A 26,511-nucleotide genomic window follows, 5' to 3' on the forward strand; every position below is an offset into this window, starting at 1 on the left:
ATAGTTGTTCAGACTAATTACTACCTTCAATGTTCTCCTTAGTAATTTCTTGGACCTCAAAGATCTCAAAAATTCCGCTTGCTGATCCTATGTTTTTCTCAAAGTCCTCTAGTGGACATGAAGTTACTTAAAAATGCCATGCCTGGAACTAAAGTTTCTCTTAAACTCCATATTTAATTCAATTTTTCCAAAAGGTCTATTTTGATCTTAAGTTTCTTCAAACGTCCTACCTTTGATCTTAATTTTCTACAAAATTGATACTTAATGGCCTTATGTTTCTAAAAAAGTCCACCATTTAATCTAAATTTTCTCCATAAGTTCACTCTTCAATAACTTCAGGTTTATTCATATCCTGCTTTTGTTTGGTATTGAACTTCTCTCAACATCCACCCTTAATATTAAGTTTTGTCAAATATTACCCTTTAATTTCAAGTTCATCCAAAAGTCAATCTTTTGATTTGAAGTTTCTACTAAAGTCTGCTCTTTGAACTCCAATTTCTTCTAACAAATTTCCTACCTTCGATGTAAGTTTTTTAAAGTCATTCCTGTGATCACAAGTTCTTAAAAATTTCACTTTTGGGTACGAAAGTTTCTTTTAAAGACCTTTCTTGGAGCAGAAATTCATTTTTCATGTCCTCTCTTTAACCTCAAGTTTTCTCATGAGTTAACTTTCAACCTTTTGTGCTATCTCGTCTTATAATGCATGAAAAGTCCTTATAATTTTAATCTGCATTAATGATTTCAGGTATACAAGTCTGCAAATGTCAGTTATTTAAAGTAATTTTGATCAGATTTGTAGAGTTTGTGTTAAATGAGCAAATCTTTCTAATTAGGTTTATACAAATCACAAACAGGTCTATTAATTTCTGTAAAAAATTAATTACTCATAAAATATTTGAAATTAAAAAAAAATTCCAAATCATTTAGTTGTGTTTTTTTATAATCTTTTGAGGCAGAGTCATAAATCCAAATTGTAAATCGCAAAATAGTGTTCTGCGCGAACAAGCAGACAATAGAGTAATGAGCTTAACTGCAGTTAGGAGCCAATAGCCCAATAACTTCCCTCCTACCATTGTGACTGTTATTTTCATTGCCACGGCTGATTGAGGTGGGAAATTGCGGGAAAGTGTTGTGAAAAAGCGGGGGAGTGGTTGAGTCATTGAAGCAATCAGAGCAAGATAGTAATGATAAGTCATCATAGGTTGAACGTGGATATAACCTTGTGTTTACCTGTACTATCAATAAAGTTTCCTTGGTTGAAGAAATTGCCATCCTGTAGCCATAACATAGCAAACAACAAAAATCTGGAATTTATGAACTCTATGCTTTGTTTTATTTTCTCTCTTGAAAATAATTTTGCTGCTAAATATTATAGAAGTGATGTCCTTTACAAGAATATACACACAAAAAATAGTATATTACGTTACTAGTCCAGAAAATAGGTGTTTACCGGACGAGTGTGGTCGTTCCCGTGCGAGACAAAGACAAGCATGGGATTACCATACGAGTCCGGCAAACACATTTTGGACAAGTGACGTACGATATTTTACGCCATACTACTAAATCTGTACAAATCCTTGTATATTACCACCGACTAAAAGACTAACAATCACTAATCATAACCTATAAGAGAGGTTATGTTTTTGTTTATAACCACTCATTGCCAAATACAGTATAATTAGCTGTTTGTTGTCCGGTAAAACTCATTACAGTACAGTAGTAGTTCATTTTCTGGACTAAACCTTGCATGGGAAGTTCAACAAAATAGTGTAGTATGGCGTAAAAACATTTAAATTCTTAAAGTTAGTCTACTTTTAACCAGTTGTGGCACGGACGGAGGAGCATTCTTGTAAAGGATATCACTTGACAATGCCTGAATAGGCAAAACATTTTGTGAGTCCAACTACAACGTTGAACTGTTTAAGTGAACTAATACTATGTGTTTATGTGTAGTGTGCATGTAACCTCTAACGTACCTTATAATATAGTCTAATCTTAACAGTTCATGGACTACATAATGAATTTTAGTAATATTATTTTTCTTTATTTAATTTTAGATCGAGATTGAAGCCATTCTTGCATTAAACTTACACCTGGCTGCCGGAAACTACAACAACCAGAACGCCGTACCTAACAACCAAGGATACCCATTGGCTCGGGTGAGTGGAAACGCCCCAAACCCTACTATTAACTCAGCTTTGGACACGGTAGCTACTCACACAATATTAACTATTGCAAAGTTTTAACGCCATAGAGGTAACCAACATTAGCTGCCTGTCACATTAAAATCAACTTCATTAACAAATTCATTTTTCCTACAGTCATCCGACAAAGTTGGCTTCCTTGTACTGTTTATAGTACAGAAAGCTGCTAATTGCTGCATATTTATACTTTGTCAACGGTTTATACTTTGGCGCACATCAGGATTCCAACGAAACAACACAAAACAGGGTGGTTCTGTTATGCACGTAATCCATGTACGTTTGGAAATAGGTTGGCAACACTTAAAGATAATAATACTATGAGCAGCTGATTGACTATTGTAACTACAATTTTCCTATCATTTCGTGTTTATAGTTTCAGTATTTCTGAACTTTCTGGACTTTTCTTTTAAACGTTTTTAAAACATTCCTACGATCTTAATAAACAAGAAAATACCTTTAAAGCATTTTTTTTAGGCGCGGAAACCACTTCAAATTACAAAAACATACGGAACTATATTCTCAAGTCGCGGAGCACATTTCTTGCCGAGGAAAAATAGCGGAGTGATACGGACCAGGTACTACTTTCTCTCGGGCACCTATTTGTGTTGCCAGCTGAACCTAAAAACGTGTTGTATAGTGTTTGAAAGACTAATTATTTATATGCGTTATAGTGACTGTAGGAAAAATATAATGTGTAGCTTGAGTGCAAAAGGCCTTTGCTGCACTCGAGATCATTCCGCACTCGCCTCTCTCGTGTGCAGCAAAGTGCCACTTTGCCCACTAGTTACACAAATAACTATTTTAATTTAATTTCAACACGGTTTAGTTTGAGGTTTTGTTTAAGTTAGGAAATTGCTATTTTGGCACACATGCTGTTGGATACCAAGCACAAATTTACCAGAGTTTGCTGTGGATTTGCTCTTTTAACAAATGAAGGCAATCAACCTATATTTAACTTTTGTGTTAGGTTAAACTGTTAAAATACAGGGTGTTGAAAATGTCTGGAACCAACATTATATCTGGTGAGTGGTTAAAGAAAAACAACTGATATTTTGTGTACGGATATACTATGGTTTTACCTATCTTTTGGTGCCTTATGAAATTTTTTACCACTTATAGGGAACGTCCTGTGGAGGATGCAGTAAAAATTTTTAATGGAAGCCTATGGTAAATGATACATCATTTTAAAGGCCATTTTTTTCTGAGTAAGGAGCCGCAAGTTTTATCTCAAAAGGACCACCCTAGCAAAAATGGCGACTGTTTGAAATTTAAAAACCCACTTATAGGGAACGTCCTGTGGAGGATGCAGTAAAAAGTTTTAATGAAAGCCTATGGTAAATGATACATCATTTTAAAGGCCATTTTTTTCTGAGTAAGGAGCCGCAAGTTTCATCTCAAAAGGTCCTCCCTAGCGAAAATGGTGACTGTTTGAAGTTTTTGAAAATAATTGAAAGCTTAATTGGTATTTCTGTTAAAAATAAGTTTAGTAAAACAACACAAACAATTTAGTTAAATGTTTTTTTTTTCAGTCATTTTACAGTTTATCACGTGATAAACTACTGTACTTCGTAACTGGCTTGTAATTAATAGCATTTAAAGGAAACAAATACGGACCATTTAAATAGCAATGTTTTTAAATTTCAAACAGTCGCCATTTTCGCTGGGGTGGACCTTTTGAGATGAAACTTGCGGCTCCTTACTCAGAACAAAATGGCCTTTAAAATGATGTATCATTTACCATAGGCTTCCATTAAAACCTTTTACCGCATCCTCCACAGGACGTTCCCTATAAGTGGGTTTTTTAAATTTCAAACAGTCGCCATTTTCGCTAGGGTGGTCCTTTTGAGATGAAACTTGCGGCTCTTTACTCAGAAAAAAATGGCCTTTAAAATGATGTATCATTTACCATAGGCTTCCATTAAAACTTTTTACTGCATCCTCCACAGGACGTTCCCTATAAGTGGTAAAAAATGTCATAAGGCACCAAAAGATAGGTAAAACCATAGTATATCCGTACACAAAATATCAGTTGTTTTTCTTTAACCATTCACCAGATATAATGTTGGTTCCAGACATTTTCAACACCCTGTATAATGAGGTTAAAGTTGAGTTAGTTTTACTCACTTAGGAGTTACTAGAAGTCAAATGAGTCCTTCTACAATTTGTTTACTATTTTTTTTTCTTTTACATAATCAAGCCAATCAAAATTTGTTTCATAATTAGTATTTTCACTTATTTGTTTTATTTCTAGTATTTTTAATGAGTTTATTAAAACCCCAGCTCAAAATGTATTATAACATGATAATTGTAACTGGTTTTTCTCAATGTGTATAGTTAAGAGACCATTCAAAAATAAAACTTTATCTTTGACAAGATCATCCTGTACATTTTTAGGATTCAGATTCCTCTGGAACCTAATTATTTGTTGAAGATGCAATATTTTAAATTTATTTTTGAGTTGCCTGGATTAAAATTAATGGTTTTCCCTTTCTCCTTTACCTAAGTACTGAATTCAAAAATTAAAATTATTAAAAAAGTATAATTTTTTAGAAGGAAGTCGGAACGCTTTCATATCATAATAAAGTTGTGAGTATTATGGAATTTTGTGTGGTTTTTTTCATTTGGTTTGATAGGTTTGAAAAAACTAACATATTTGAAGACTTTTGAGTATTTTTAGACCTAACAGCTTGTTAAATTCAGAATGCATGCGTTTGATAAAAACTGGTGTTGAATTTTATTGTATTGTAGAAAGTTTGTATCGCTTACTCTTTTTTCCTCTGAACGAAAGTAAAAAAATTGGACAGTCCTATTTGCGCCAAGCATTTGGTTATGTACTAGATTTAAGGCAATTAAGTCATGGGTTACGTCCTGATTTGGTCACCAATATCTATCCATACAGTTAATTCTTTTATTTTTCACCCTTTGTCTTGATATTTTTTTACGCACACGCCTGAGACCTATGAGGATGGCAAATGCAAGTTTAAAAGTTGCTAACATTATACAAAATGTTCACGTTCACATCACCTTATTGAACAAAATTATAAATATTAAATTTTATATTTGGCTAAATACTGAAAGGGATAAATGCCGTTAAGTAAGCAAAGTTAGCTCTTATCAGTTTTGTAGCTTATTAAATATAGATGGTAAATACTGTTACTTTGCAATAACAGTTAGGAACGTTTCTTAGCTTTTCAGTAATAAGTGAAAAAATACTGTTATTATTTTTGCCACCTATTACTTCCACATCCAGTACCTATAAGACCATTGCTGTAATAGGATGACACGAACAGTGATATTTCTCTCACGTGTTCTAACAGTTCAGTTAACGTTACAAAAAATATATAGCATTCTCAGTAAACTATTACCTTGGTACTTATTTTTTAGTCATACTCTCTGTTAATAGAAAGACCCGATCAATTGGATAATTATTTAATTTGCTTGTTCACACAGTTCAGACAACGTTAAAATAATAGTGAACTCTCAGTAATCTATTTCCAATGTCAATAATAGTATAATTTATTCTACTATGTTAAATAACTCTCACCTTCACCTTAAGTAGTGAACTAACACACTAACACTCCACAGGGCTCTAGCGAGGAGGAAGAAGAAGAGACGAGCGATGTTGAAGATGAAGGGACGGCACAGAGACAGCCGTCTACCGCTACTTTGCCCATCCGCACCACCTTGCCCTCCCGCCCGGTAAATCCCTCTTTGACTTTCCCTCTCCCTCCCAGCATGGCATGACCGCCCGACCTTCTCATGACGGTTACTCTCTCTGTAGCTGTACGGTTTTTAAGACTTGCATCACGGTGGATTCCGTTCTGTAGCGGGCTCGAGTTTCCAAAAGGCAATTGATTCATAATAGTTGTTTTTGGCATAACTCAGCAACTAACATCAGCACACATTGTTGGTAGTTCAATTCAACTTTGGAAACTGCCTACAACTGATCTGTACTTATCGTTAGGTGAGGCAAGTCATCTGTAATAAATTTCTCAGTTTTTTTCTTGCTGTGACAGACCAAAAATGCCTGATTGTGCACTGAATTGAGAAAGTATTTTGATTTCATTTCTAGGTATTATTTTTAAAAACATAATTATTTTAACCTAACCTAATGGTGCGTCAAGGACTTCGGGCCCAAGGTAGCGATGTCGTGGGTTCGGATCCAGTCACTGCCGCAAACATTTTATCAGTACAGTTCACCTTCGTATTGTACCGGCTCACCCCTTGCTTTGCAGATACGTTCCACGCACAGATCTGTAGTCTATCTGGACGGGCAAATGCAAGGTTTAAAAGAGGTTGCCAACCTCTAAAAAAAATTGTTAATTAAGGCAAATGCATGTTTGAAAGCTGCTGCCAACTTCATATTTAAAGATTCAATACACAGAGAGAGTATCACACAAACCAAACCTTACCTACCTCTATATAAATTGTCTGTTTTTAGATTGATCTGCGTATGGTGTTGGCTGTTGTGTTTTTGTTTCTGTTTGGCGTTTGGCCCTGCGCATCTCGAATGTTTCTGTTAACTCTTACAAATATGTGTATATATGAAAGTAGACGATATCACGATTCCCAGACAACCACTGTAAATATGGTTCACTTCCTGCATTGGTCATTATGTTACTATTGTAAATACATTTCAGTTTAGGAAGTGCATGAATAAACTAGTAGGCTAGTATGTAGAATGGATTCATGATGTATCAGGGATAGACTGGTTTTGTAGTTAAAGTTATGGATAGCATCATTTTCTGATGGTGAAAATTTGGAAATCTTATGTTTTGGTAACTATTGTGTCAAAATATTTGTATATGCCTATTTAATTTATTTTGATGATATTTTTATCTAATGAATTCAGGTAAGGTTTAATAATGCAATTTTTTATAAAAGAATTATCATTCCGAAAACTGTTGTGTTCGTCAAAAGATTAAAAAGTAGTTTAATAAAGCTCAACTTTGTAAAAAAATGACATTTTGAGGTAATTTTTGAGTTTTTTCTACAACTGGTTTAAAAATTACAATAAATAAATATTTGTCTTTTTATGTAGTGTAGGCTATCACAACTGAAGTCACAGTATTTAAAAATCAGACAAAATATAAAAATCTGATAAAATGTATAAAATATAACTATTTGAGACAACATAGGCTAGTACAGTATTGAAAATCAAAGATGATTGTGTAAATTATTAATGTTTGCTTGAAAATCCCTTGTTAGTCATATGTAGTTTACCTTTTTAGATGCTGAATGTGAATTCAAACCATATGTTTTTAGTAGCTTCAGCTTTTAGCTGTTTGTGTCATGAAAATGATATGAAACATAAATATTTTGGCAACAATTTTAAATGGCAAGTTTACATGATTTTAAACGAAGAAATCAATCTCTTCTGTTTCAGTACTCAACCAAAGCTTCAATTCCCATTGTAAACAACAAAGGTAAATATAGCTTAGTTTTAGTGCATTAATACAGTTTTGTAGAATGAGGTTAGGATTGTGTTTATAATGTGGTTTGCACCTAGCTCTTCTCAGAAACAACTACAGTATTTAATTGTTGAAATGAGAACAGCATTTAATTACAGTGATATAAAATTAAACTAGATTCGTGGTTTTTATTCAAATAAAATGTTGCTAGTTAAAAGCTAGCTCAATAGTTGTCTGTTAGCTAAAAGAGGTTTTTAGTTTTGTTAATCAATAATTATTTTTAACATGAAACCCCTTTAAACAGGTTTATGCCAATTGTAATAATGTTTTTTTCTCAACCAAAAAAAAATACAGGGTGCGGCAAAAGTCAGTATACCGAAAAAGCAGTTAAACTGTAGCCAGCATTAAACATAACTATAAAAGTATAATTTTAATGTACCTGTTAGAGATGCTGCTCAAAGTGACCACCATCATTGTCTATACACTTGTAGCACCTTTTCAACACTGACTTACAGATTTTGTTGCATAGTTGTGGTGTGAATAAAACATCAAAATGTTTTGTTATTAATTCTTTTAAATGTTCTAAACTTTGAGGTTTCTCCGAAAACACGTGTTCGTTTAACAAACCCCACATACTGAAATCGCACGGAGTTAGGTCTGGGGACCTAGCAGGCCACTCAATAGTTCCTCTACGTCCTATCCATTCATCGAAGTTATCATTTAAAAATGGGCGACCACTTCGCGGTAAATCATTCACTGAACCTGTCTGTTCAAACTTCTTGTTTAATTTATAAATTGCTTGACGTATAGGAGGTTGAGCTCCAGGAAACTGTTGTTCAAATGCTGCAATAACATCCGTATAATCACGATCGAATTTCCACCAATTTTTCAAAAGAAAAACTCGTTGCTCTAAAGTTAGTTTACGATTCATGATTAAAAACACCAATAATAGAAGTTAATAATACAAGCACTACACTCACCAACTTAACTTCACTGTCACTAGTGGCATACTAACAAAACAAACATTCATCGATAAAGAATAAACAAAGACAAAATCAACCACTAGACGTCAGATTAGATAAGGAATAACACTGAGATAATAATAGCACGAGAGATAAACAATGACGCTCACCGGCCTGCAGCGGTATACTGACTTTTGCCGCACCCGGGGTATATTCATCCAAACTTGTTTTGAAGCCATTTCACACAAGCTGTTCAGGGTTTAATAGATATTTTTATAATTTCCACGATGGACACATTATGAGTTGCATGACTCGTTCTGCCTGTTAACTGTAACCACTCATCTATTCAAGTTAGGCGAGTCATATGTAATCGTATTCTCAGTTATTTCCTTGCTGTGACAAACCGTGTCATAAGCTAAGAGCCTACAGTGTTATTTTGTCCTCTTTTAGGCATAAGCTGTTTCATTTGAATTTATAGATGTGTTATTTTGAAGCTGCAATTATATATACGGAATTTCTTTCTCGCAATTTTACCTTTGGTATACAATTACAATTAATTTGCGTTTTTCAGGTTCCTATAGATCAAATAAGGTTCAATCCCGTCCGACGACTATTAACAGCAACAGTGTGAATGGCCATTTGGCGTCAGAGGTGCAGAGCGTTCCCCCCACTCCAACCATCCCTGTAGCGACGGCTACCCGCTTTACCAACAACATGGCCCCGAACAACACTGCGGCTAATAACGCAGCCAACAACGCAGCTGCTGCGGCCGCCGCACGGAAGGCTACTAGTCGCCAGAGCAATGTCGTCAAAGAGGTAGGACACACTAAACTGTTAATGGAACTTGCAACTGGAACGTAATGATTTAGTAGTAAATTACAGTAGGCCTGGGCATAAATAAAGATTTAAAAATTACACTGATATGTTCCACGCTGTTCACTGACAGTAGTCGGTTTGCAATTTGCTGACTACATTAACGTGTTGACTGTTAATCATCCTGTATCGTGCTAATCTACTATACCAAGTTACTTTGGTCTATGTGATGTTAGTTTTAGGAGAAGTTCTCAAGCAACGCAAAGTACTAGACCTATATAACCACAATGTGTCGTTCATTCCGAGTTCACTGTATTGTTTGTGTGTCTGGGTCTTTCCCAACATTGTCCCTACATTTGGCAGTGCTGAGGGCCTGTTATCTACTGTACCCCTAACACCAGGGTGTCTACCAACCGGGAAATCCGGGAAAACCGGGAATTGTACTTAAATTTTTACTGGCCATGAAATGTACGGGAATTGTCCTTAAATGCCAGACTATGTCCTTAAATTTTTAATGGGCCATAATTTTATTGATCGCTAGTTGGTTATGAGCACATAAAAGGTTTATCAGATGTTTGTTTACATTTTCATAATTTATTACTAGAGTAATTATGCAATAAAAATCCCATTAACAATCTCAAACCCATTAATATTTTATCACGACAATCAAGTGTCAAGTCAAGTACTTCCAAGAACTGTTGACTCAGCAGCTAGCTCATAAAAGTTGTATCACTTTTATTCCTTTAGAACTTCTTTTTTTATTACTAGGGTAATTATTATTAGATCCCAAACCTATTTTATCGTAAAAATAATAGCTTTATAATGGCTGTTAAATTTTACTTCTTACTTGTACTTTCGGCTTGAAGATTCAATTTGCCGCGGCCAGTGCCTAGTGCCATAAAACTGTTTATGGTTTCATATTAAACATGTAAATAATCTACAGTCTTATTTTGTAAGTTAACCCCTTTTTTATGGACATTTTATCTTTCAATTGACAAAACCACAAGCATTGTTGTTTGCATTAATGTTTTATCACTATGTAGGCCTGCTTGGTTTCAAATTATGTCATTGCATTTTCTGTATCTTTGTCTTATATTGTTGGCTATTCAGGTTTCAATGTTTTTTGTTTCCCATATCTATCTATATATTAATAGGCAAGCATGTTTCTTTAAAACCTTTTTTCTCAGCTCGTGTGTATCGTAGGGAAAATCTACGCATACCGTTAGAAAGCTATTTTCCTGTAGGTGTGCAGAATCCCTTTATAAATTAAAATAGGCTCAAAAATAAGCACAAAAAATGAACTTGAAATTTAAAAAAATTAACATGGGTCTTATGGGTTGCTATGGTGATGACGAAATAACAACAAAATATAAACAGAAAATCAAAACAAATGGAAGACATTCCAATCACATGTTTTATTTACAATGTGGGGTGAAAATAGAGAAGATTGCACAAAACATACTTTTGGTCGATTTTTCGACCACGGGGCGTGCTCTCGTATTTATTTATTGAGTTGTATGCTTTAAGCAATCTAAATCTTTTGAACTAGAATGATGATAGTGACTTTGCTGCTATTATAACCTCATTGTTTGTTAAACTCAGTTTATATAGGCCCTCCTAAATAATTAGGTCTAGGCCTGGGCATTTTGATCAGGTATTTACACGTGTTTAAATAGGCTCCTTGATGGATTACATTTTCATAATTTATTACTAGAGTAATATGCAATAAAAATCCTATTAACAATTTCAAACCCAGTCAAATTTTTACTGGCCATGAAATCACTTCTGTACATAAAAGTCCAATCGTAACCTAACATTCCAATTATAACTAGGCCTAGCCAAATTCAAACTAATTTAATCACAATATATTTTGTTCTTAATTTTCATTGGTCATCAAACCTATATTAACACTAGTATTCCAGACAATAAGGAAAGAGCTGTAAAATATATTAAGAAAATGTAATTGAGCCTAGATAAACAACTAATGATTGCTATGTGTGGATATTAACTTTGCAAATGAAAATACAATAATCTTACTCTGTGCTTATTGCTTATTAATAGCCGCTTACCATATCTTGATTTTGTACTAAGAATTGAGTAACAATATGCATTAAAGATTTTTTTTTTTCAAAAGTAGTCAAGGAAAACGTTGTGCCAGGGCGAATCATGCCAAATTAATCGGCCTGTATCGAATAAGCTATGTTATGAAGTTTACGTGACCGATGGAGATATTTGTCGCTATCGCAGGAGACAATGATTGCGTTTCTCTGTTACACTATAAAAGCTTTAGGCCTACCTAAAGTATAGGTAGGCCTATGTTGGTTTTCTTTCAATAAATTACTATTTTGTAATTTTTAACTCTTATCTATTATTATTTACTTTTCTCTCTGGTACAAATGCAGTGAATAACAAGATTAATACAGTTTGACAAATCAGGAAAATTATTCGGTAGGCCTAATGACACCGACAAAGGTTAAGGCAAAGTGTCCTTAAATGTACGGGAATTGTCCATGAATTTTTTATCCAGAATGTAGTAGACACCCTGAACACTCACAGTTTAGCTATTCTCCTGCTCGTCTGTTGGATGGAACAGAATGTAAACATTTTCTTATATTCATGTACACATCGCATTGGCTGGCCATATTGCAAATGTGATAAATAACAGTCCGATGAACAACATAGTGGTTGTATCAAATTTTCAGTGTTTTTTGCTTGCTGATAATACCTATTTGATTAATGACGCCAAAATATTCCAAGTTTTAGACGAAGATGAGTGGATTGGATGACTATTAGAATTACTTTTCTGTCACCGTCTTAAGATTTGGTCAAATGTAAAATTATTCATTTAATCTTAACTGGAATAATCTTCAAATGTTTTCAAACCTATCTTAGTATTGAACTGGCATCCTAAGGAAAGCATTAACTTCACGATTGTTTTGTCAAATCGAGTTGGAATACTTTCCAGAGACAATCTCTTTGTGGATCTTACATGGGTTTCAATTCAGAGGGGTGTATTTTCAATCTTTTTCATCGTGTTGTTAGGTAGAAAAGCTGAAGAAGAATAGAGAAGAGAGGCGCCAGAGACAAGCGGAACTGAAGGAAGAAAAAGAAGCATTGATGAACATTGATCCGGGAAACCCCAACTGGGAATTCCTGGGAATGATTAGGTAAAAGTTACTATGTTGCACACTCTTATTTTGTCGATATTCAGTATCAAAAAACTGTTGAAACAGTTTACACAATGTACCTAAATCTGACATAACCACTGTTCATTTACTGTCTGCCCTTAATTTTTTTTTAATCATTTAAATTATTTATATATCACATGTTGAATACACACGTTCATGTAAAATTATTTTATGTTTCAGTGTTAGCTGTTGGGATCATGTAGCCTAGTATTTTATTTTTCAATTTGTTTCCAATTTAAAATACCAGTATCTAAAATGTGGCATTTTTATTTTTTCCTTTATATTTTCACAATAATTTAATGTTTGGCAGCCTGTTAACAACAAAAATATCCTATCCTACTAATATTATGAGTGAGAAAGTTTGGATGTATGGATGGATGAATGATGGATGTTTGTGACAAGTAAACGCGAAAAATACTGGTTGGATTAGGCTGAAATTTGGTGTCATGATGATAGCTCTCATTCCTATTTAACATATAGACACATTCTTATCTCAAAAATCCTTTCGGGCCCGCCCCAGTGGCTCTGGAGTTTCCCATGTTAACCTTATGAGTATACATATTTAAAAGGAATAAAATAATTTTGGCAGCTGTTTCAACTACACTAGTTGGTTCTATGATATTAAATAGCATTAAAATGTTATAAGGTTTACCAACCAACTAGCAACAAAAAGCTGTGAAAAATGAGAATTTCACTTTTCTTATTGTTTAGGGTCAGTGGTAAACCATTATGTCTATAGTAGATGTGCTATACTATAGCATACCGCAAATTAAAAGAACCAAATTTTCTTAAACCGTGTCCTCTCCCATTGCAAACGCAAAGCACGAGTGTAACTGCAATAAGCATTTTATACTTATACACCAACCCGTACGAAGGACGGGTACTGTGCCAGTTGAAAAATATTTTGAAATGTTTGAATTTGCCGATAATGGATATTATATAAATAGTAGAAAGCCTTCCTTCTGATTTGTGCCTAACCAAAAAATGGCCTTGAGGTAAAAATTATTCAATATTAATGACATTTTTAATCTAATATGTTTTTTTTTTTTCAGAAATTACCGAGCCAATATAGATTTCCGACCTATCAAAGATACCGACCCAGTAGAAGATCATCAAATTACAGTTTGTGTAAGAAAACGACCTCTCAACAAGAAAGGTTTGTACTTTAATTGCTTGGTTCACTCTTTAATGCCTCATAGAAATATTTTAATTGTTGAGTTATTCAAATCATTTGTTCCAAAACATTTTTTTTCTTTAAAATGTTTTTCATAGTTTTTTTTTGTGTTACTGTATTGCTTTTATTGATCTTGCTGCAGCCTTTTTAGGTTGGGTTGTCAAAACTCCACTTATTGCTGTAGTGACATATGGTAATATTGTGGATGGAAAACTTTGTAAGGCTGGCTATACATATAGTCTACGATATCTTACGTGTCCGAGGCATTCTGCAGGTGAAACTAAACTTATGTTATAAAACCAGAGCTTACACACTGCTTGTGACGCATGTCCAAGAAATAATCTGTGTGTCGCAAGACCGGTTGGTTGTACGTGGCCTGGCGCATGCACACAAGGTTATTCAGCCATTGACAAAACATGTTTTGAGTGGTTAATTGATCATTGTGTTTAGTTTAATTCTGAAATATTCTTAAAACCTCTTCTACTCATCTATTGTTGGCTCAGTTGGTTCAGATGTTGGGTCGTAGCAAACTGGCTTGCTAACTCCACATTTGCATTGAGAATGGGTCAAACATATTTAAAACCCTGCACGGTCAGCAAATTAAAATAATAATTACTCAATTGACTCAGTATCGTAGGATAAATGTCTCAAACATGCAAAAAGCATAAGGTTCAGAAAACGTTTATGTTTTTCTGTTTAATGGATAGAACTTGTACCTTACTACATGATGTCTGCGACACCTGTGTGTAACCAGCCCTAAAGTTTAACTCCTCTGTTTTATCTGTTGCAGAAGTGGTTCGGAAGGAAGTTGATGTAATTTCAGTGCCCAGCAGAGACCAAATAATTGTTCACGAACCAAGGAACGACACCTGTGTGTAACCAGCCCTAAAGTTTAACTCCTCTGTTTTATCTGTTGCAGAAGTGGTTCGGAAGGAAGTTGATGTAATTTCAGTGCCCAGCAGAGACCAAATAATTGTTCACGAACCGAGGAATGACACCTGTGTGTAACCAGCCCTAAAGTTTAACTCCTCTGTTTTATCTGTTGCAGAAGTGGTTCGGAAGGAAGTTGATGTAATTTCAGTGCCCAGCAGAGACCAAATAATTGTTCACGAACCAAGGAACGACACCTGTGTGTAACCAGCCCTAAAGTTTAACTCATCTGTTTTATCTGTTGCAGAAGTGGTTCGGAAGGAAGTTGATGTAATTTCAGTGCCCAGCAGAGACCAAATAATTGTTCACGAACCAAGGAACGACACCTGTGTGTAACCAGCCCTAAAGTTTAACTCCTCTGTTTTATCTGTTGCAGAAGTGGTTCGGAAGGAAGTTGATGTAATTTCAGTGCCCAGCAGAGACCAAATAATTGTTCACGAACCAAGGAATGACACCTGTGTGTAACCAGCCCTAAAGTTTAACTCCTCTGTTTTATCTGTTGCAGAAGTGGTTCGGAAGGAAGTTGATGTAATTTCAGTGCCCAGCAGAGACCAAATAATTGTTCACGAACCGAGGAATGACACCTGTGTGTAATCAGCCCTAAAGTTTAACTCCTCTGTTTTATCTGTTGCAGAAGTGGTTCAGAAGAAAGTTGATGTAATTTCAGTGCCCAGCAGAGACCAAATAATTATTCACGAACCGAGGAATGACACCTGTGTGTAACCAGCCCTAAAGTTTAACTCCTCTGTTTTATCTGTTGCAGAAGTGGTTCGGAAGGAAGTTGATGTAATTTCAGTGCCCAGCAGAGACCAAATAATTATTCACGAACCGAGGAATGACACCTGTGTGTAATCAGCCCTAAAGTTTAACTCCTCTGTTTTATCTGTTGCAGAAGTGGTTCAGAAGGAAGTTGATATAATTTCAGTGCCCAGCAGAGACCAAATAATTATTCACGAACCGAGGAATGACACCTGTGTGTAATCAGCCCTAAAGTTTAACTCCTCTGTTTTATCTGTTGCAGAAGTGGTTCAGAAGGAAGTTGATGTAATTTCAGTGCCCAGCAGAGACCAAATAATTATTCACGAACCGAGGAATGACACCTGTGTGTAATCAGCCCTAAAGTTTAACTCCTCTGTTTTATCTGTTGCAGAAGTGGTTCAGAAGGAAGTTGATGTAATTTCAGTGCCCAGCGGAGACCAAATAATTATTCACGAACCGAGGAATGACACCTGTGTGTAACCAGCCCTTAAGTTTAACTCCTCTGTTTTTATCTGTTGCAGAAGTGGTTCGGAAGGAAGTTGATGTAATTTCAGTGCCCAGCAGAGACCAAATAATTGTTCACGAACCGAGGAACAAAGTAGATCTAACGAAATATCTTGAAAACCAACACTTTCGATTTGATTACGCGTTTGATGATACTTGCTCCAATGAAATAGTTTATAAGTAAGTAGCCTACATTAGAGTATAAAGTAATCGCAATAATTTAGAAGTTGTACAAATACATTGGAATAGTTTCATATGTAAACTGCAAATCCTGTCCTCGAGCTGAGTTCATCATCTTGAGGCAGTTCCAAGAGTGATTTCCTGTACCTCAAATTTTGCCGTCAATCAACAAATATTCTGTAGTCTCCTCAGACTGCCAACAGTTCATGCTTGTCTCCATTATGGATCCTCAAGTGATATAGGTGTTTTCTCATGTATCCTTGACATATAGTTAGAGGTTAACTGTACAAAAGGACCATAAGGACCCAAAAAAGGTCACATAAAGAAACATTTTCGTTTGATTTAATTTCACCTGTGATCATTTCTGTTGCTGAGTGTTTGAGCCGATACAGCATGCAACACAAACAGACAGGAATGATCAAGTCTTCAAATCAAATCAAATCAAATCAAATTATCTTTATTCACTTTATACATTTTATATACATGAATAGTGTCAAAGCATACAACATTAGTTATAAAACTTAATCTAAATGGCTTAACCATAAATTTGACAATTATTTTAGAATGGACAGCTAATTCATTTTTGATTTATAAACTCATCTATACTATAGGGAGCCAGATTAATTAAGAATGATTTTAGCTTTTTCAAAAAATTGGGTTTGTTTTGATCTTTTTTTAGTAAGGCAGGCAAACTTCTTATGAATAAATTGCCAATATACGAAGGCTTCATTTTTGAAAGTTTCAGACGATGATGACTTTTTACAGTATGATTTTTCCACCTTGTATTGTATTTATGGGATACTTCAATGTTTTTTTCTTTATAAACATGCCGAATAGTTTTAAAAATATACAAACCGTACACTGTAAAAATTTTCATTTCTTTAAAGTACTTTTTCACCGACTTCTTATTCTTAAATTTTTCAATAACTCTAATGGCCTGTTTTTGCAGTTTTAAAACCTTTTTCAAATTTTTTTGTGCTGTCCCACCATAAATTTCGATTCCGTAGCCAATATGACATTCTATAAGCGAGTGGTATGTCAATTTTAACACAGCTTTATCACAGAGATAAGCCATTGATCTCAAAACAAACAAGCCTGAATTAATTTTACCAACCAAATATGTAATATGCTCATTCCAATTTAGATGTTCATCAATTATCAAGCCTAAAAATTTAGTTGATTTCACTTGATTGATCGGCTTATTATTTAGATTAATTTTAGGGGTTTGATCTTTTTTTATCTTATTTGTATGAAAGAGAACAAAATTTGTCTTGTTTGTATTAAGTGTTAAATTGTTGTTTGTTAAGAATTGTTCAATATTTTTGAGCTCCAATTCAGTAGAATTTTTAATATCAGTAATTGAACTACCCGAAGTTTTAAGATTTATATCATCAGCATATATACTTAATATACTGGCTGACTCAGTCAATGCATTTGGGAGGTTTTTAATGTAGCATATAAATAAAATAGGGCCCAAAATAGAACCCTGAGGGACCCCTAGATACGTCTGTAGTAAATCTGATTTTGTCTTCTGTATCCAATTGTTTTTTGATAAATAAGAGAGTTCTACACAATCTTAACAATGTTTCTTAACAATGTTTAACTGCCCAATTCTTTTTTTCAGGTTCACCGCTAAACCTCTAGTCCAAACGATATTCGATGGCGGAATGGCCACATGTTTCGCCTACGGCCAAACTGGTAGTGGGAAGACGCATACGATGGGAGGTGATTTTAACGGCAAGACTCAGGATTGCAAGAAGGGTATATACGCTATGGCTGCGAAGGACGTGTTCAAATTCCTAAAGTCGCCTCAGTATAAACCTCTCAACCTTGTTGTTTCCGCTAGCTTCTTTGAAATTTACAGTGGAAAGGTAAAAACTGTTTGTTTTTGCTAGGTTCAAAGTGGTAACCGAAGTAGCCTTTTGCTGTTAGCTTTTGTTAAATTTAAATATACATTGGGAAGCTAGGTGCATTTCAGTGATTTTTGTGCAGTTCATCCAGGAAAAAGTGATGTCTACAAAATCAATGAATCAAATATTTTCTATAGTACATAAGCTGTTAAAAGTGTAATTATAAAAAAAAGTATTAGTGCCTCCTTAAAAGTCATGTTTTTTATCAATATGAGTTAGTTAGGCATTCTAATCTTTGTTATTTGAAGATATTGTTTTTTTCTTGGATAGTAACACTTGTTATCGTCTATTGAACAGTTTTGGATGTGACACAAATTGTTAACATTATTGCTTTTAAAATAGGTACTACTGAAATACTTGCTTGAAAATACTTGAGCATTTGAGTACTCGCACACCCTTTACATTCTAGGCATGATTCAGACAAGTGTTTTCCCTTTAGTGTGTTAACTTTGTGCAAATTGTATATTTTGAGCAAAATTTATCTAGCGTACTTGTCTGTACATAATATAACAAAGCAGAATATACTTATAAGATTCAAATGGAAGAAATTATTGGATAACGTCTATAAATCTGGGATATTGCAGGTATTCGACCTTTTGGCGGACAAGTCAAAACTAAGAGTATTAGAAGACGGAAACAACGTTGTGCAAATTGTTGGGCTGACAGAGAAGATTGTGGATTCTGTCGAAGAAGTTCTCAAACTGATTCAGCACGGAAACACCGTCAGGTTAGTCTATAGACCGTGCTTTCTCATCAAAATAATAGGGGTCTGCGGGTCCCCGATTTTTTCGGGTCGGGTCGGGCCAGCGGGGGTCGGGTCAGAGATTTGTTCGGGGCCAAGATCGGGTCGCCAAAAAAAATTATTATTATTTTCAAAGTTATAATAAGTAATTTTCAAAGAAACACTCTTATATATATTATTACAGAGGAATTAAAATGTTAAAATTAGAATTAAATATTAAGTTTGCTCACGTTTAAGAACAAAGACACAACAGAGCAATTGCCTTACTGTCACTAGCCAGAGCCAGTTGTCTACTGACATAACAAAAGCCGTGACTCAACAGTGCAAAGAAAACGAAGTCAAAAGAAAGACTATTTATCCAGAGGTCCCATTTTAATTATTTATTGTTTATTCCATACCTAGTTTAAAATATATTTTAGTATTTTATTTACATAATAAATTATAAACAAAAGAAATATCTGATATAGTGTACAGATCTGCATCTTGTTCTTTTATTTTCCTATTGTCCTTTTTGTCATTCAGTAACAAAACAAAACAACACTTCTGATCGTCTGGTTAGGCATTGTATGGTCACTATTTCATTTTTTTTTTAAGTATCAAGTATCAGCAAGTCTACAAAGAGGTTAGGCCTAAATATTTTATAATTTTATTTTATGAAAGTTTTCATCAGTAAAATTATTTTTTTCTTAGGTTAGATAGAGTTTCAAAAAAGATATTTCTAAGATCCAATACAATATTTACAAGACACAAACTACCATGAATTAATTTCTTTATAAATTATCTGTAACAGTTTTATATTTTTGAATAAAGAAAATATATCTTTTATCTCTACTTCCTTGTTTCGTTACTTGCATTTTGTCAGCAATTGGAACAACCAGGTGGTGTAATAGGGGCGGGGGAGGGGGAGGGTCTATGACCTTGAGTGTCCCGGGGCCTGGCTCGGGTTGTGTAAGAGGGGAGGGGAGGGGAGGTGGAGGGTCTGTAACCTTGAGTGTCCCCGGCCCCGGCTGTGAGAGTGATTCATGGTTTTTTGTTTACATTCTACTACCCTTCCTTCCGAGAAAAAGACCCTACGGTTTCAAAAACATTGACTTACAGTATAAAAACATTGAGTTGTGTTGCTAATTAGGGCACAATAATGTCTCTGCTGTCTGCTTATGTTGCCAAATTAGCATTTAACTTTCTTTCCTCTTGATTTAATATAATTTTCTATATATTAAGAGTTCCTTTTTGGGTACCTAATAATTGTGATATTGTTTGACTTGAGTTTATGGATTTTTAATTCTTTTCATTTATTAGCTAAAATCAGTTGTTTTAGGATCTCTTGCAATACCTATAACTGTGTACCTATGACATGATATGCAATTTTTACAGTCTTTACTATAACTATACCATAAACAATGTATGTGTGCTATTTTTACTGTTTTAGAGTTTTATAGTAAATTAGTTTACACAATATCTTTTCTTCAATGAGTTCTCCACTTGCCATGTTGCTTAGTCTATTACTATTTTAGGCCCTATAAAAAATAATTCCTATGTAAAGCTGTAGGCCTACTAATGCCAATAATAGATAATTCTTTATTTATGATGATGTAACTAATAATGCTATTGTAAGTGTGAGGTTTTTGTACTTAGGAGGTTAGGAGGCAGGGAATGAATTATTCATATTGCATGGTGGAAACATAGAATTTTTATTTTCTTCTTGCTTGCAGTCTTGAAGCCAGTCCACAGGCCCTAAACTTGTGATAAGGTTAATTGATTTGTTTATGATCCTTTTATATTAAGTTCCATTACAAACTTGTTGTAATATAGCTGTTTAGATATTTCAACAGTTATGAAAATGGGAAAGAATGGCTTGATAAAAAAAATTATTTTCTTCTTTCTTGCAGTTGAGGCAACTTCTAAGCTTTAAATAAGTTATGAACATGAAATAATATACATAAATACATTTTTTTCCCATATGTTATTTTCAAGTAATATTAAAAACACAGATAGGAGTTAAAAAAATATAAAAAATCCGGTAATTAATAATTTTTGGCCCGACCCGATTTTGGCCCGAAACCCGAGGACCAAAATTATCGGCCCGACCCAACCCGACCCGAACCAAAAAAGTCTGACCCGCAGACCCCTACAAAATGCAGACCCCTACAAAATAACTCACCACCAAATACACTCAAGGCATCAGCATTGAGGAGGGACAGTAACATAAGACTCTCTGTGCAATGACTTATTCAAACCAACAAATAGAAACTTATGAAACTTACAGGAACATATGATGAGAGAAGCCAAGAATAAATAGTCAATAATTATTTTGCTTTGTTGTAAACATGTATAGACTTGACAGCGATATCTGTGTATTATTGTTATGACACATTTTGTGTGTGTTTTAATTGTTCTTATTACTTGGCCTATACATTATAGGCCATCCAATATCAACCTACTGTCTAAACTCTGTATAACCAATCTTCAGGGACTGGACTGAACATTCGTTATCAGTAATTCGTTACAGTATTATTATGGACATAATGGAGCCATCAAGTACATATGTTTGATTACTGTTGTTTGCTGCAGGACCTCTGGGCAGACATCGGCCAATTCCAACTCATCTCGTTCACACGCTGTGTTCCAAATCCTCCTGCGGCCGCCCGGTATGAACCGCATCCACGGCAAGTTCTCGCTAATCGATCTAGCTGGTAACGAGCGGGGCGCGGATACGTCTTCTGCCAACAGGTAACTCGCTGACCAAACAGCTGTTTAATCAGGATTAATTACAGGTGTTATTTTAATCCAAAAACATATTTGATTGTTGCAAATAAAAAAGGGTGAACCTTAACTAATAAACGTAAATTTTGAATCAAATAACCAGAGATTTTTAAATAAATTACCATAACACTTTATTTTAGATGTATTTGTAATATTAAAGATAATAACTTGTTTCTGTTGGTTTCTAGTCCCCTTTAGTGAGAAGTCAGTCGAACGGCAGTAATGAAGAACCTGCCGAATTATAGTTGAACAATACCTGACTTAGGACACGTACCCAAACCTAGTTTACGATAGCAGTCCACAAGTTATAGTGTCCGTTTGAGTTATCACATCTGTCTTAAGGGTCTCAACCTCTGAACCCTGGCCGGTTTTAGATACTTGAAATCACAGGATTGCCGTATTTTAATCCCGGGATTAATAGAATTACAAGAGCTGTATTTATTTATAAGTTATTATTAATTAACTTTGTGATGTAAATTCCAGGGGGGTATAAAATTGTAATCACAAAATAGCCTAGGCCTACATCTAGAACCAGCCTCACTCAAATTTCTTCCAGAGTGCTGAGAAAGAGTCGATACGAATGCTGGTCCATAGTTTTAACTAATTATTTATTTAAATTTATATGAACCCTAGACACACTCAGGAAGTCCTGCAGACACTCAAGTGGAGCTATATCATCCTCACCCTTGTAGAAGTGTTCTTAGAATATTACCTGACTTTAATGGTGGCTCAGTTGGTAGTGTCACGGATTTCGGGCCCAAGGCAGCGATGTCCTGGGTTCGGATCCTGGTCACTGCCGAAAACATTTGATCAGTACAGTTCACCTTCGCACTGTACTGGATATGTTCCACGCACAGATCTGTAGTCAATGTGGACGGGCAAATGAAGGATTAAAAGAGGCCGCCAACCTCAAAAAAAAAAAAAAAAAAAAAAAAAAAAAATGATGACGAGGTTTAACGAGTATTCTATCCTGGCCATTTTGATAAAACTCCTTCTCTTACATTTAATATAATTTAGGAAAGCTATTATGAAAGGCATAGACAAATCCTGAAATCCTGGGATTGGATTAAAGCTTCAGAATTTAGACCCTTTGTTACACTGTTTTTTGTATAATAGGCAAACGCGGATGGAGGGAGCAGAGATCAACAAGTCACTGTTGGCGCTGAAAGAGTGCATCCGAGCGCTTGGTAGGAAGGGCGCTCATCTGCCGTTCCGAGTCTCCAAACTGACGCAGGTGTTGCGAGACTCGTTCATCGGTGATAAGTCCAAGACTTGTATGGTGAGTGTAGCTACTCATAGATTGACAGGTTCACAAGTACAGTAGGACTACAACCATCAGAATCAATTGGGACCTTACCACATTTGGATGGTAAAAATTTTGATGGTTGGATTTTTACCAAAATTTGGGGTATTTTATTAAGTAAGCAGAGTCAAGTCGAGCTTTTACTATCGCCCGCAGAATGTTTCTGCAAAGATTCAACAATGAAAAAACACACACTTTTGTCGCAATTGAGAAGGCCGATGATTATATTCCTTGACTGTAGCGGACGATGATGCCTTCAAAACCGCAGAAGATGTCCAAGACGCAATGCTGAGATTTCTGTGACTGAGAAAGACATTTTGATGTACGTATGCCCGCAGTAGGAATTCAAGATTTTTTGTAATTACGGAAGTTGATAATGATGTTTCTGTGACTGTGGGAGGCGATGGTAATGTGCACAAAACCGCAGGAGATGTTTAGGAATCACTGCTTCTGCCTTGTTTAATATCGATTCTTGCAATAATAATTATTATTATTATTACCGTTTTTTGGGTTTAAAAAATTCTTTCTTTATGTGATTTAGATACTCGGAAATTTGAATACAGTAGTTTGAGTTTTCTAATATATATTTTATTGCTTTTGATGTCCATACCCTGAAGGAATGACCCTAATTAATACAAAATATATTTTTACCGGGTGTGTCGGTCTTTTGCAGATCGCAATGATCAGTCCCGGCCTCAGTTCATGTGAACACTCGCTGAACACGTTGAGGTACGCAGACCGAGTGAAGGAGTTGGCGGCCTCAGACCCGACGGAACCCAAAAGTAACTCATCACCCGATGATGAACAGCCACAACGGCCTCGTCACAACAACTCTGGCGGCAGCGAGGTGTTCGATGACGACGATCTGGCAACACTGCGCTCTCTCAATGTAAGTCGTTGATTTTTGCCATTTTTTTTGTGCAAACCCACCCTTTTAGGAATCAGGTTTTGTAATCACATTTACTATTCAGGCGTTCATTGTTGGAATTGTATTTTACCAACACCTTTAATTATATTTACTTGTGATGTACGTGTTTCAACCTTTTAGCCATTGTTAGCTTCCCAACTAGGTCTAGCTGTAGCTTGGTTGCATTGGTTGTTTTAGTGTCAACGATTGAAGGTTTGAAAATAGTGTCGTTGACACAGAAATATTCACAATATCCTAATTTTTGTATAAAAAAGTCACATTTTTTGTGTTTCTTGTGCAAGGGTACGCTGTTTCCTCTGATACACCTTACTAACGAAATTCATTTAAAACTTCGGCCCCTGTGCTCTATGTTACATCATTGATTGTTAAACAGCTTGGTAACCATCTGAATGTCTGCAGGAAGGTGAGATCTCTGCGGAGATGATGACGTTCCACGAGGCGGTGTCCCAGCTGCAGTTGTTGGAGGAGGACGTGCTCGAGACACACAAAGGCGTACTGGACTGTCATGCGAGCTGGCAGCAACGTCACGCGCAGCTACTCAACATGGCGCGCGACGTCGACTACGACCAAGACGGTAGGCATGCACAGTGGGTGAGGGACGTGGCCGCGTACACCTTCCTGCCGTTGCTGTACACTATAGTGTTTCTGTGGGTCAACAATTGGGAGAGGACGTAGCTGTGGGGGGGGGGGAGTGGTTAAGGTTCAGAGAGTTTATAGATTGACAACAGTTTGGCGTGGTTTCAAACTTAATCAGAGCCTGTCTAAGATATCCTCGTAAATTTATTAATGTGCCATAAACAGTTATCATATGAAAGCTTTTATCCTATACGTTTTGTCATCACAGAACCTGGTAGAGCCTGCTCTATCTAAAGACACTTTAATGAAATATCAGTTTTGTGTTGAATGTTTCGTATTGGAATCTTTTACTTCTTGACCGTCAATAGGACTAGCTGAACTTCTCCAAAAAAACTGAAGTAGGAAATTGTTTAATTAGCACAAGGGATAACAAAGTAACTGAGCACAAGTAACAGAATCTCAGAAAATTAAATCGGTTAGTACTTGATGAAAAAATACTCAACAATTTGATTTAAGTAGAACCAATTATGATTTGCTTAAGAATTATTAGGTTGAGGATATGGGCAATAAAAAACCAAACTCTTGTAGTGGGTACAAATAATGTTGTATTTAGTATTATTTAAAAAACATCTGTGATGAAAATATGTATCTAAAACGATGGCTAGGATTTTTGTAAGGAAAAATTCTGTAGACGAATTCAGTTCAGCGACAAATAAGTTATTTGTTAAGTAGCTAAACAAATTTTATTTCATTCTGATGATTTTTTTCATGATTAGTTGTTTCAATTCAAAGACAATAGTTTGTACAATATTAGTTTTTTTTAGCCAACCTTTACTTTCGAACTGTATTTACTGCATCGCTTTTTACTTGTCTTGCGAACCAACAGAAAATAAGTTTTACAAACCCACACAACACAAAAGTTACGTTTTCTCTAAAATACATTTATTCTATGAAAATAATTATTCCGTCTTGAAAAAAGGGGTCGGTAAAAACAAAAGCAATTCAATGAACACAACTTCACAAATACAGGTTCTATTCTATGTTAGAATTATTATCTTTAGAGTTTTGTGGTATCTTGGTGTGGACTTGTTTTATTTTTATTCCCTAAAATTTGCTCTTTAAATTTTACACTTATTTAGTTTTGATCCCATGGTGCTATTTTACTTTTCTAGTTTTCTTCTAGTCATTCTTTGTAGATCTGAGTTTGATGTATTAGTGTAGCAATTTTAGATCTTTACCTTCAACCTGTACATACACTTTACTTAGCTGTATGATTTAGTTTTGAAACATAATGATTTCCGCCAAGTTGTTAAAATATTAGACGTTATTAAAATTATGGTGGGGGGTTATAATTTTACTAGATTTGCATAGTGGCTTTTTAGATTTTAGGAAGGATATTTTGCCATTTTTAATTATTTATTTGAGTGTGCATGAAATGCATCTTGTCTTTTCTATTTAAATTTGTATATAGTGTAAGAATATTTAATAAACTGTACATTATTGCACTCTGTGTCTTTTTTCACATCACCTTTTCACTTTTAAACTCATCATATTATTTTTTTTACAAACTGATTTTTGTTCACAAAAATGGTTCGATTGTAAAAGTTTATCATTCATAATTTTTTTAATCAATACTTGTATAGCATTTACTTAAATTTTTATTTCAATCTAAAAAAATAACCATAAATAGTGTTAAATTTCAGTAATTTTTTGCTTGCATCCAAAAAAAACAACATAAAACCTAATGTAAATATTACTTCATCATCATAATAATCTTCCTAAACAAAAATTAAACCTCAAAGAAAAAAAGCATGTCTAAAATCTCTTATTGCTGTGCACGATTTCATAGTTCCTAACATGTAACGACAAATGTTCATAAGTTTGTCACATTAAGACATTGATATGAATTTGTCTTAGAATTTGCACCTGTCAACCATTTTGCCTTAAAATGCTCATGTTTTTTTTTTTAGTTTGCTTTGTGAACATTTCTTTCATTTATTATCAAAACTCAGACTAAACATAACTTGAACAAATCGTCTTGTATTTTTAATTGTTGCCATCATTGTTAATTGCACACAATTTTATGCTTTGTGTTTTATTGTCATTCAGCATCATCCTGATTTATAGACGTTGTTTTTGTATCTTAAGACAATAGACAATATAC

At 34.8% G+C, this 26,511-nt stretch overlaps 1 protein-coding gene across 2 annotated transcripts in view; it reads left to right on the top strand.

The window, feature by feature from the left end:
• The window catches only part of LOC128996293 (kinesin-like protein Klp10A), a 101,481-nt gene that overhangs the window by 73,493 nt on the left and 1,477 nt on the right, over window positions 1–26,511 (top strand). Inside the window, exons 3-15 of one of the 2 annotated variants that reach the window (XM_054421517.1) lie at window positions 2,058–2,159; window positions 5,790–5,903; window positions 7,591–7,630; window positions 9,149–9,393; window positions 12,433–12,557; window positions 13,631–13,734; window positions 15,963–16,125; window positions 17,750–17,996; window positions 18,620–18,762; window positions 21,349–21,507; window positions 22,657–22,819; window positions 23,517–23,732; window positions 24,171–24,345. In XM_054421517.1, coding sequence (XP_054277492.1) covers window positions 2,058–2,159; window positions 5,790–5,903; window positions 7,591–7,630; window positions 9,149–9,393; window positions 12,433–12,557; window positions 13,631–13,734; window positions 15,963–16,125; window positions 17,750–17,996; window positions 18,620–18,762; window positions 21,349–21,507; window positions 22,657–22,819; window positions 23,517–23,732; window positions 24,171–24,345 — 1,996 coding nt within the window. The remainder of the gene's footprint in view (window positions 1–2,057; window positions 2,160–5,789; window positions 5,904–7,590; window positions 7,631–9,148; window positions 9,394–12,432; window positions 12,558–13,630; window positions 13,735–15,962; window positions 16,126–17,749; window positions 17,997–18,619; window positions 18,763–21,348; window positions 21,508–22,656; window positions 22,820–23,516; window positions 23,733–24,170; window positions 24,346–26,511) is intronic. The other variant, XM_054421518.1, reaches the window with a different exon arrangement.

The sequence above is a fragment of the Macrosteles quadrilineatus genome, unplaced genomic scaffold (assembly GCF_028750875.1).
Source record: "Macrosteles quadrilineatus isolate MER2022 unplaced genomic scaffold, UCM_ALF_1.0 Scaffold_6__1_contigs__length_79288215, whole genome shotgun sequence".
In the NCBI taxonomy this organism is placed as follows: Eukaryota; Metazoa; Arthropoda; class Insecta; order Hemiptera; family Cicadellidae; genus Macrosteles; species Macrosteles quadrilineatus.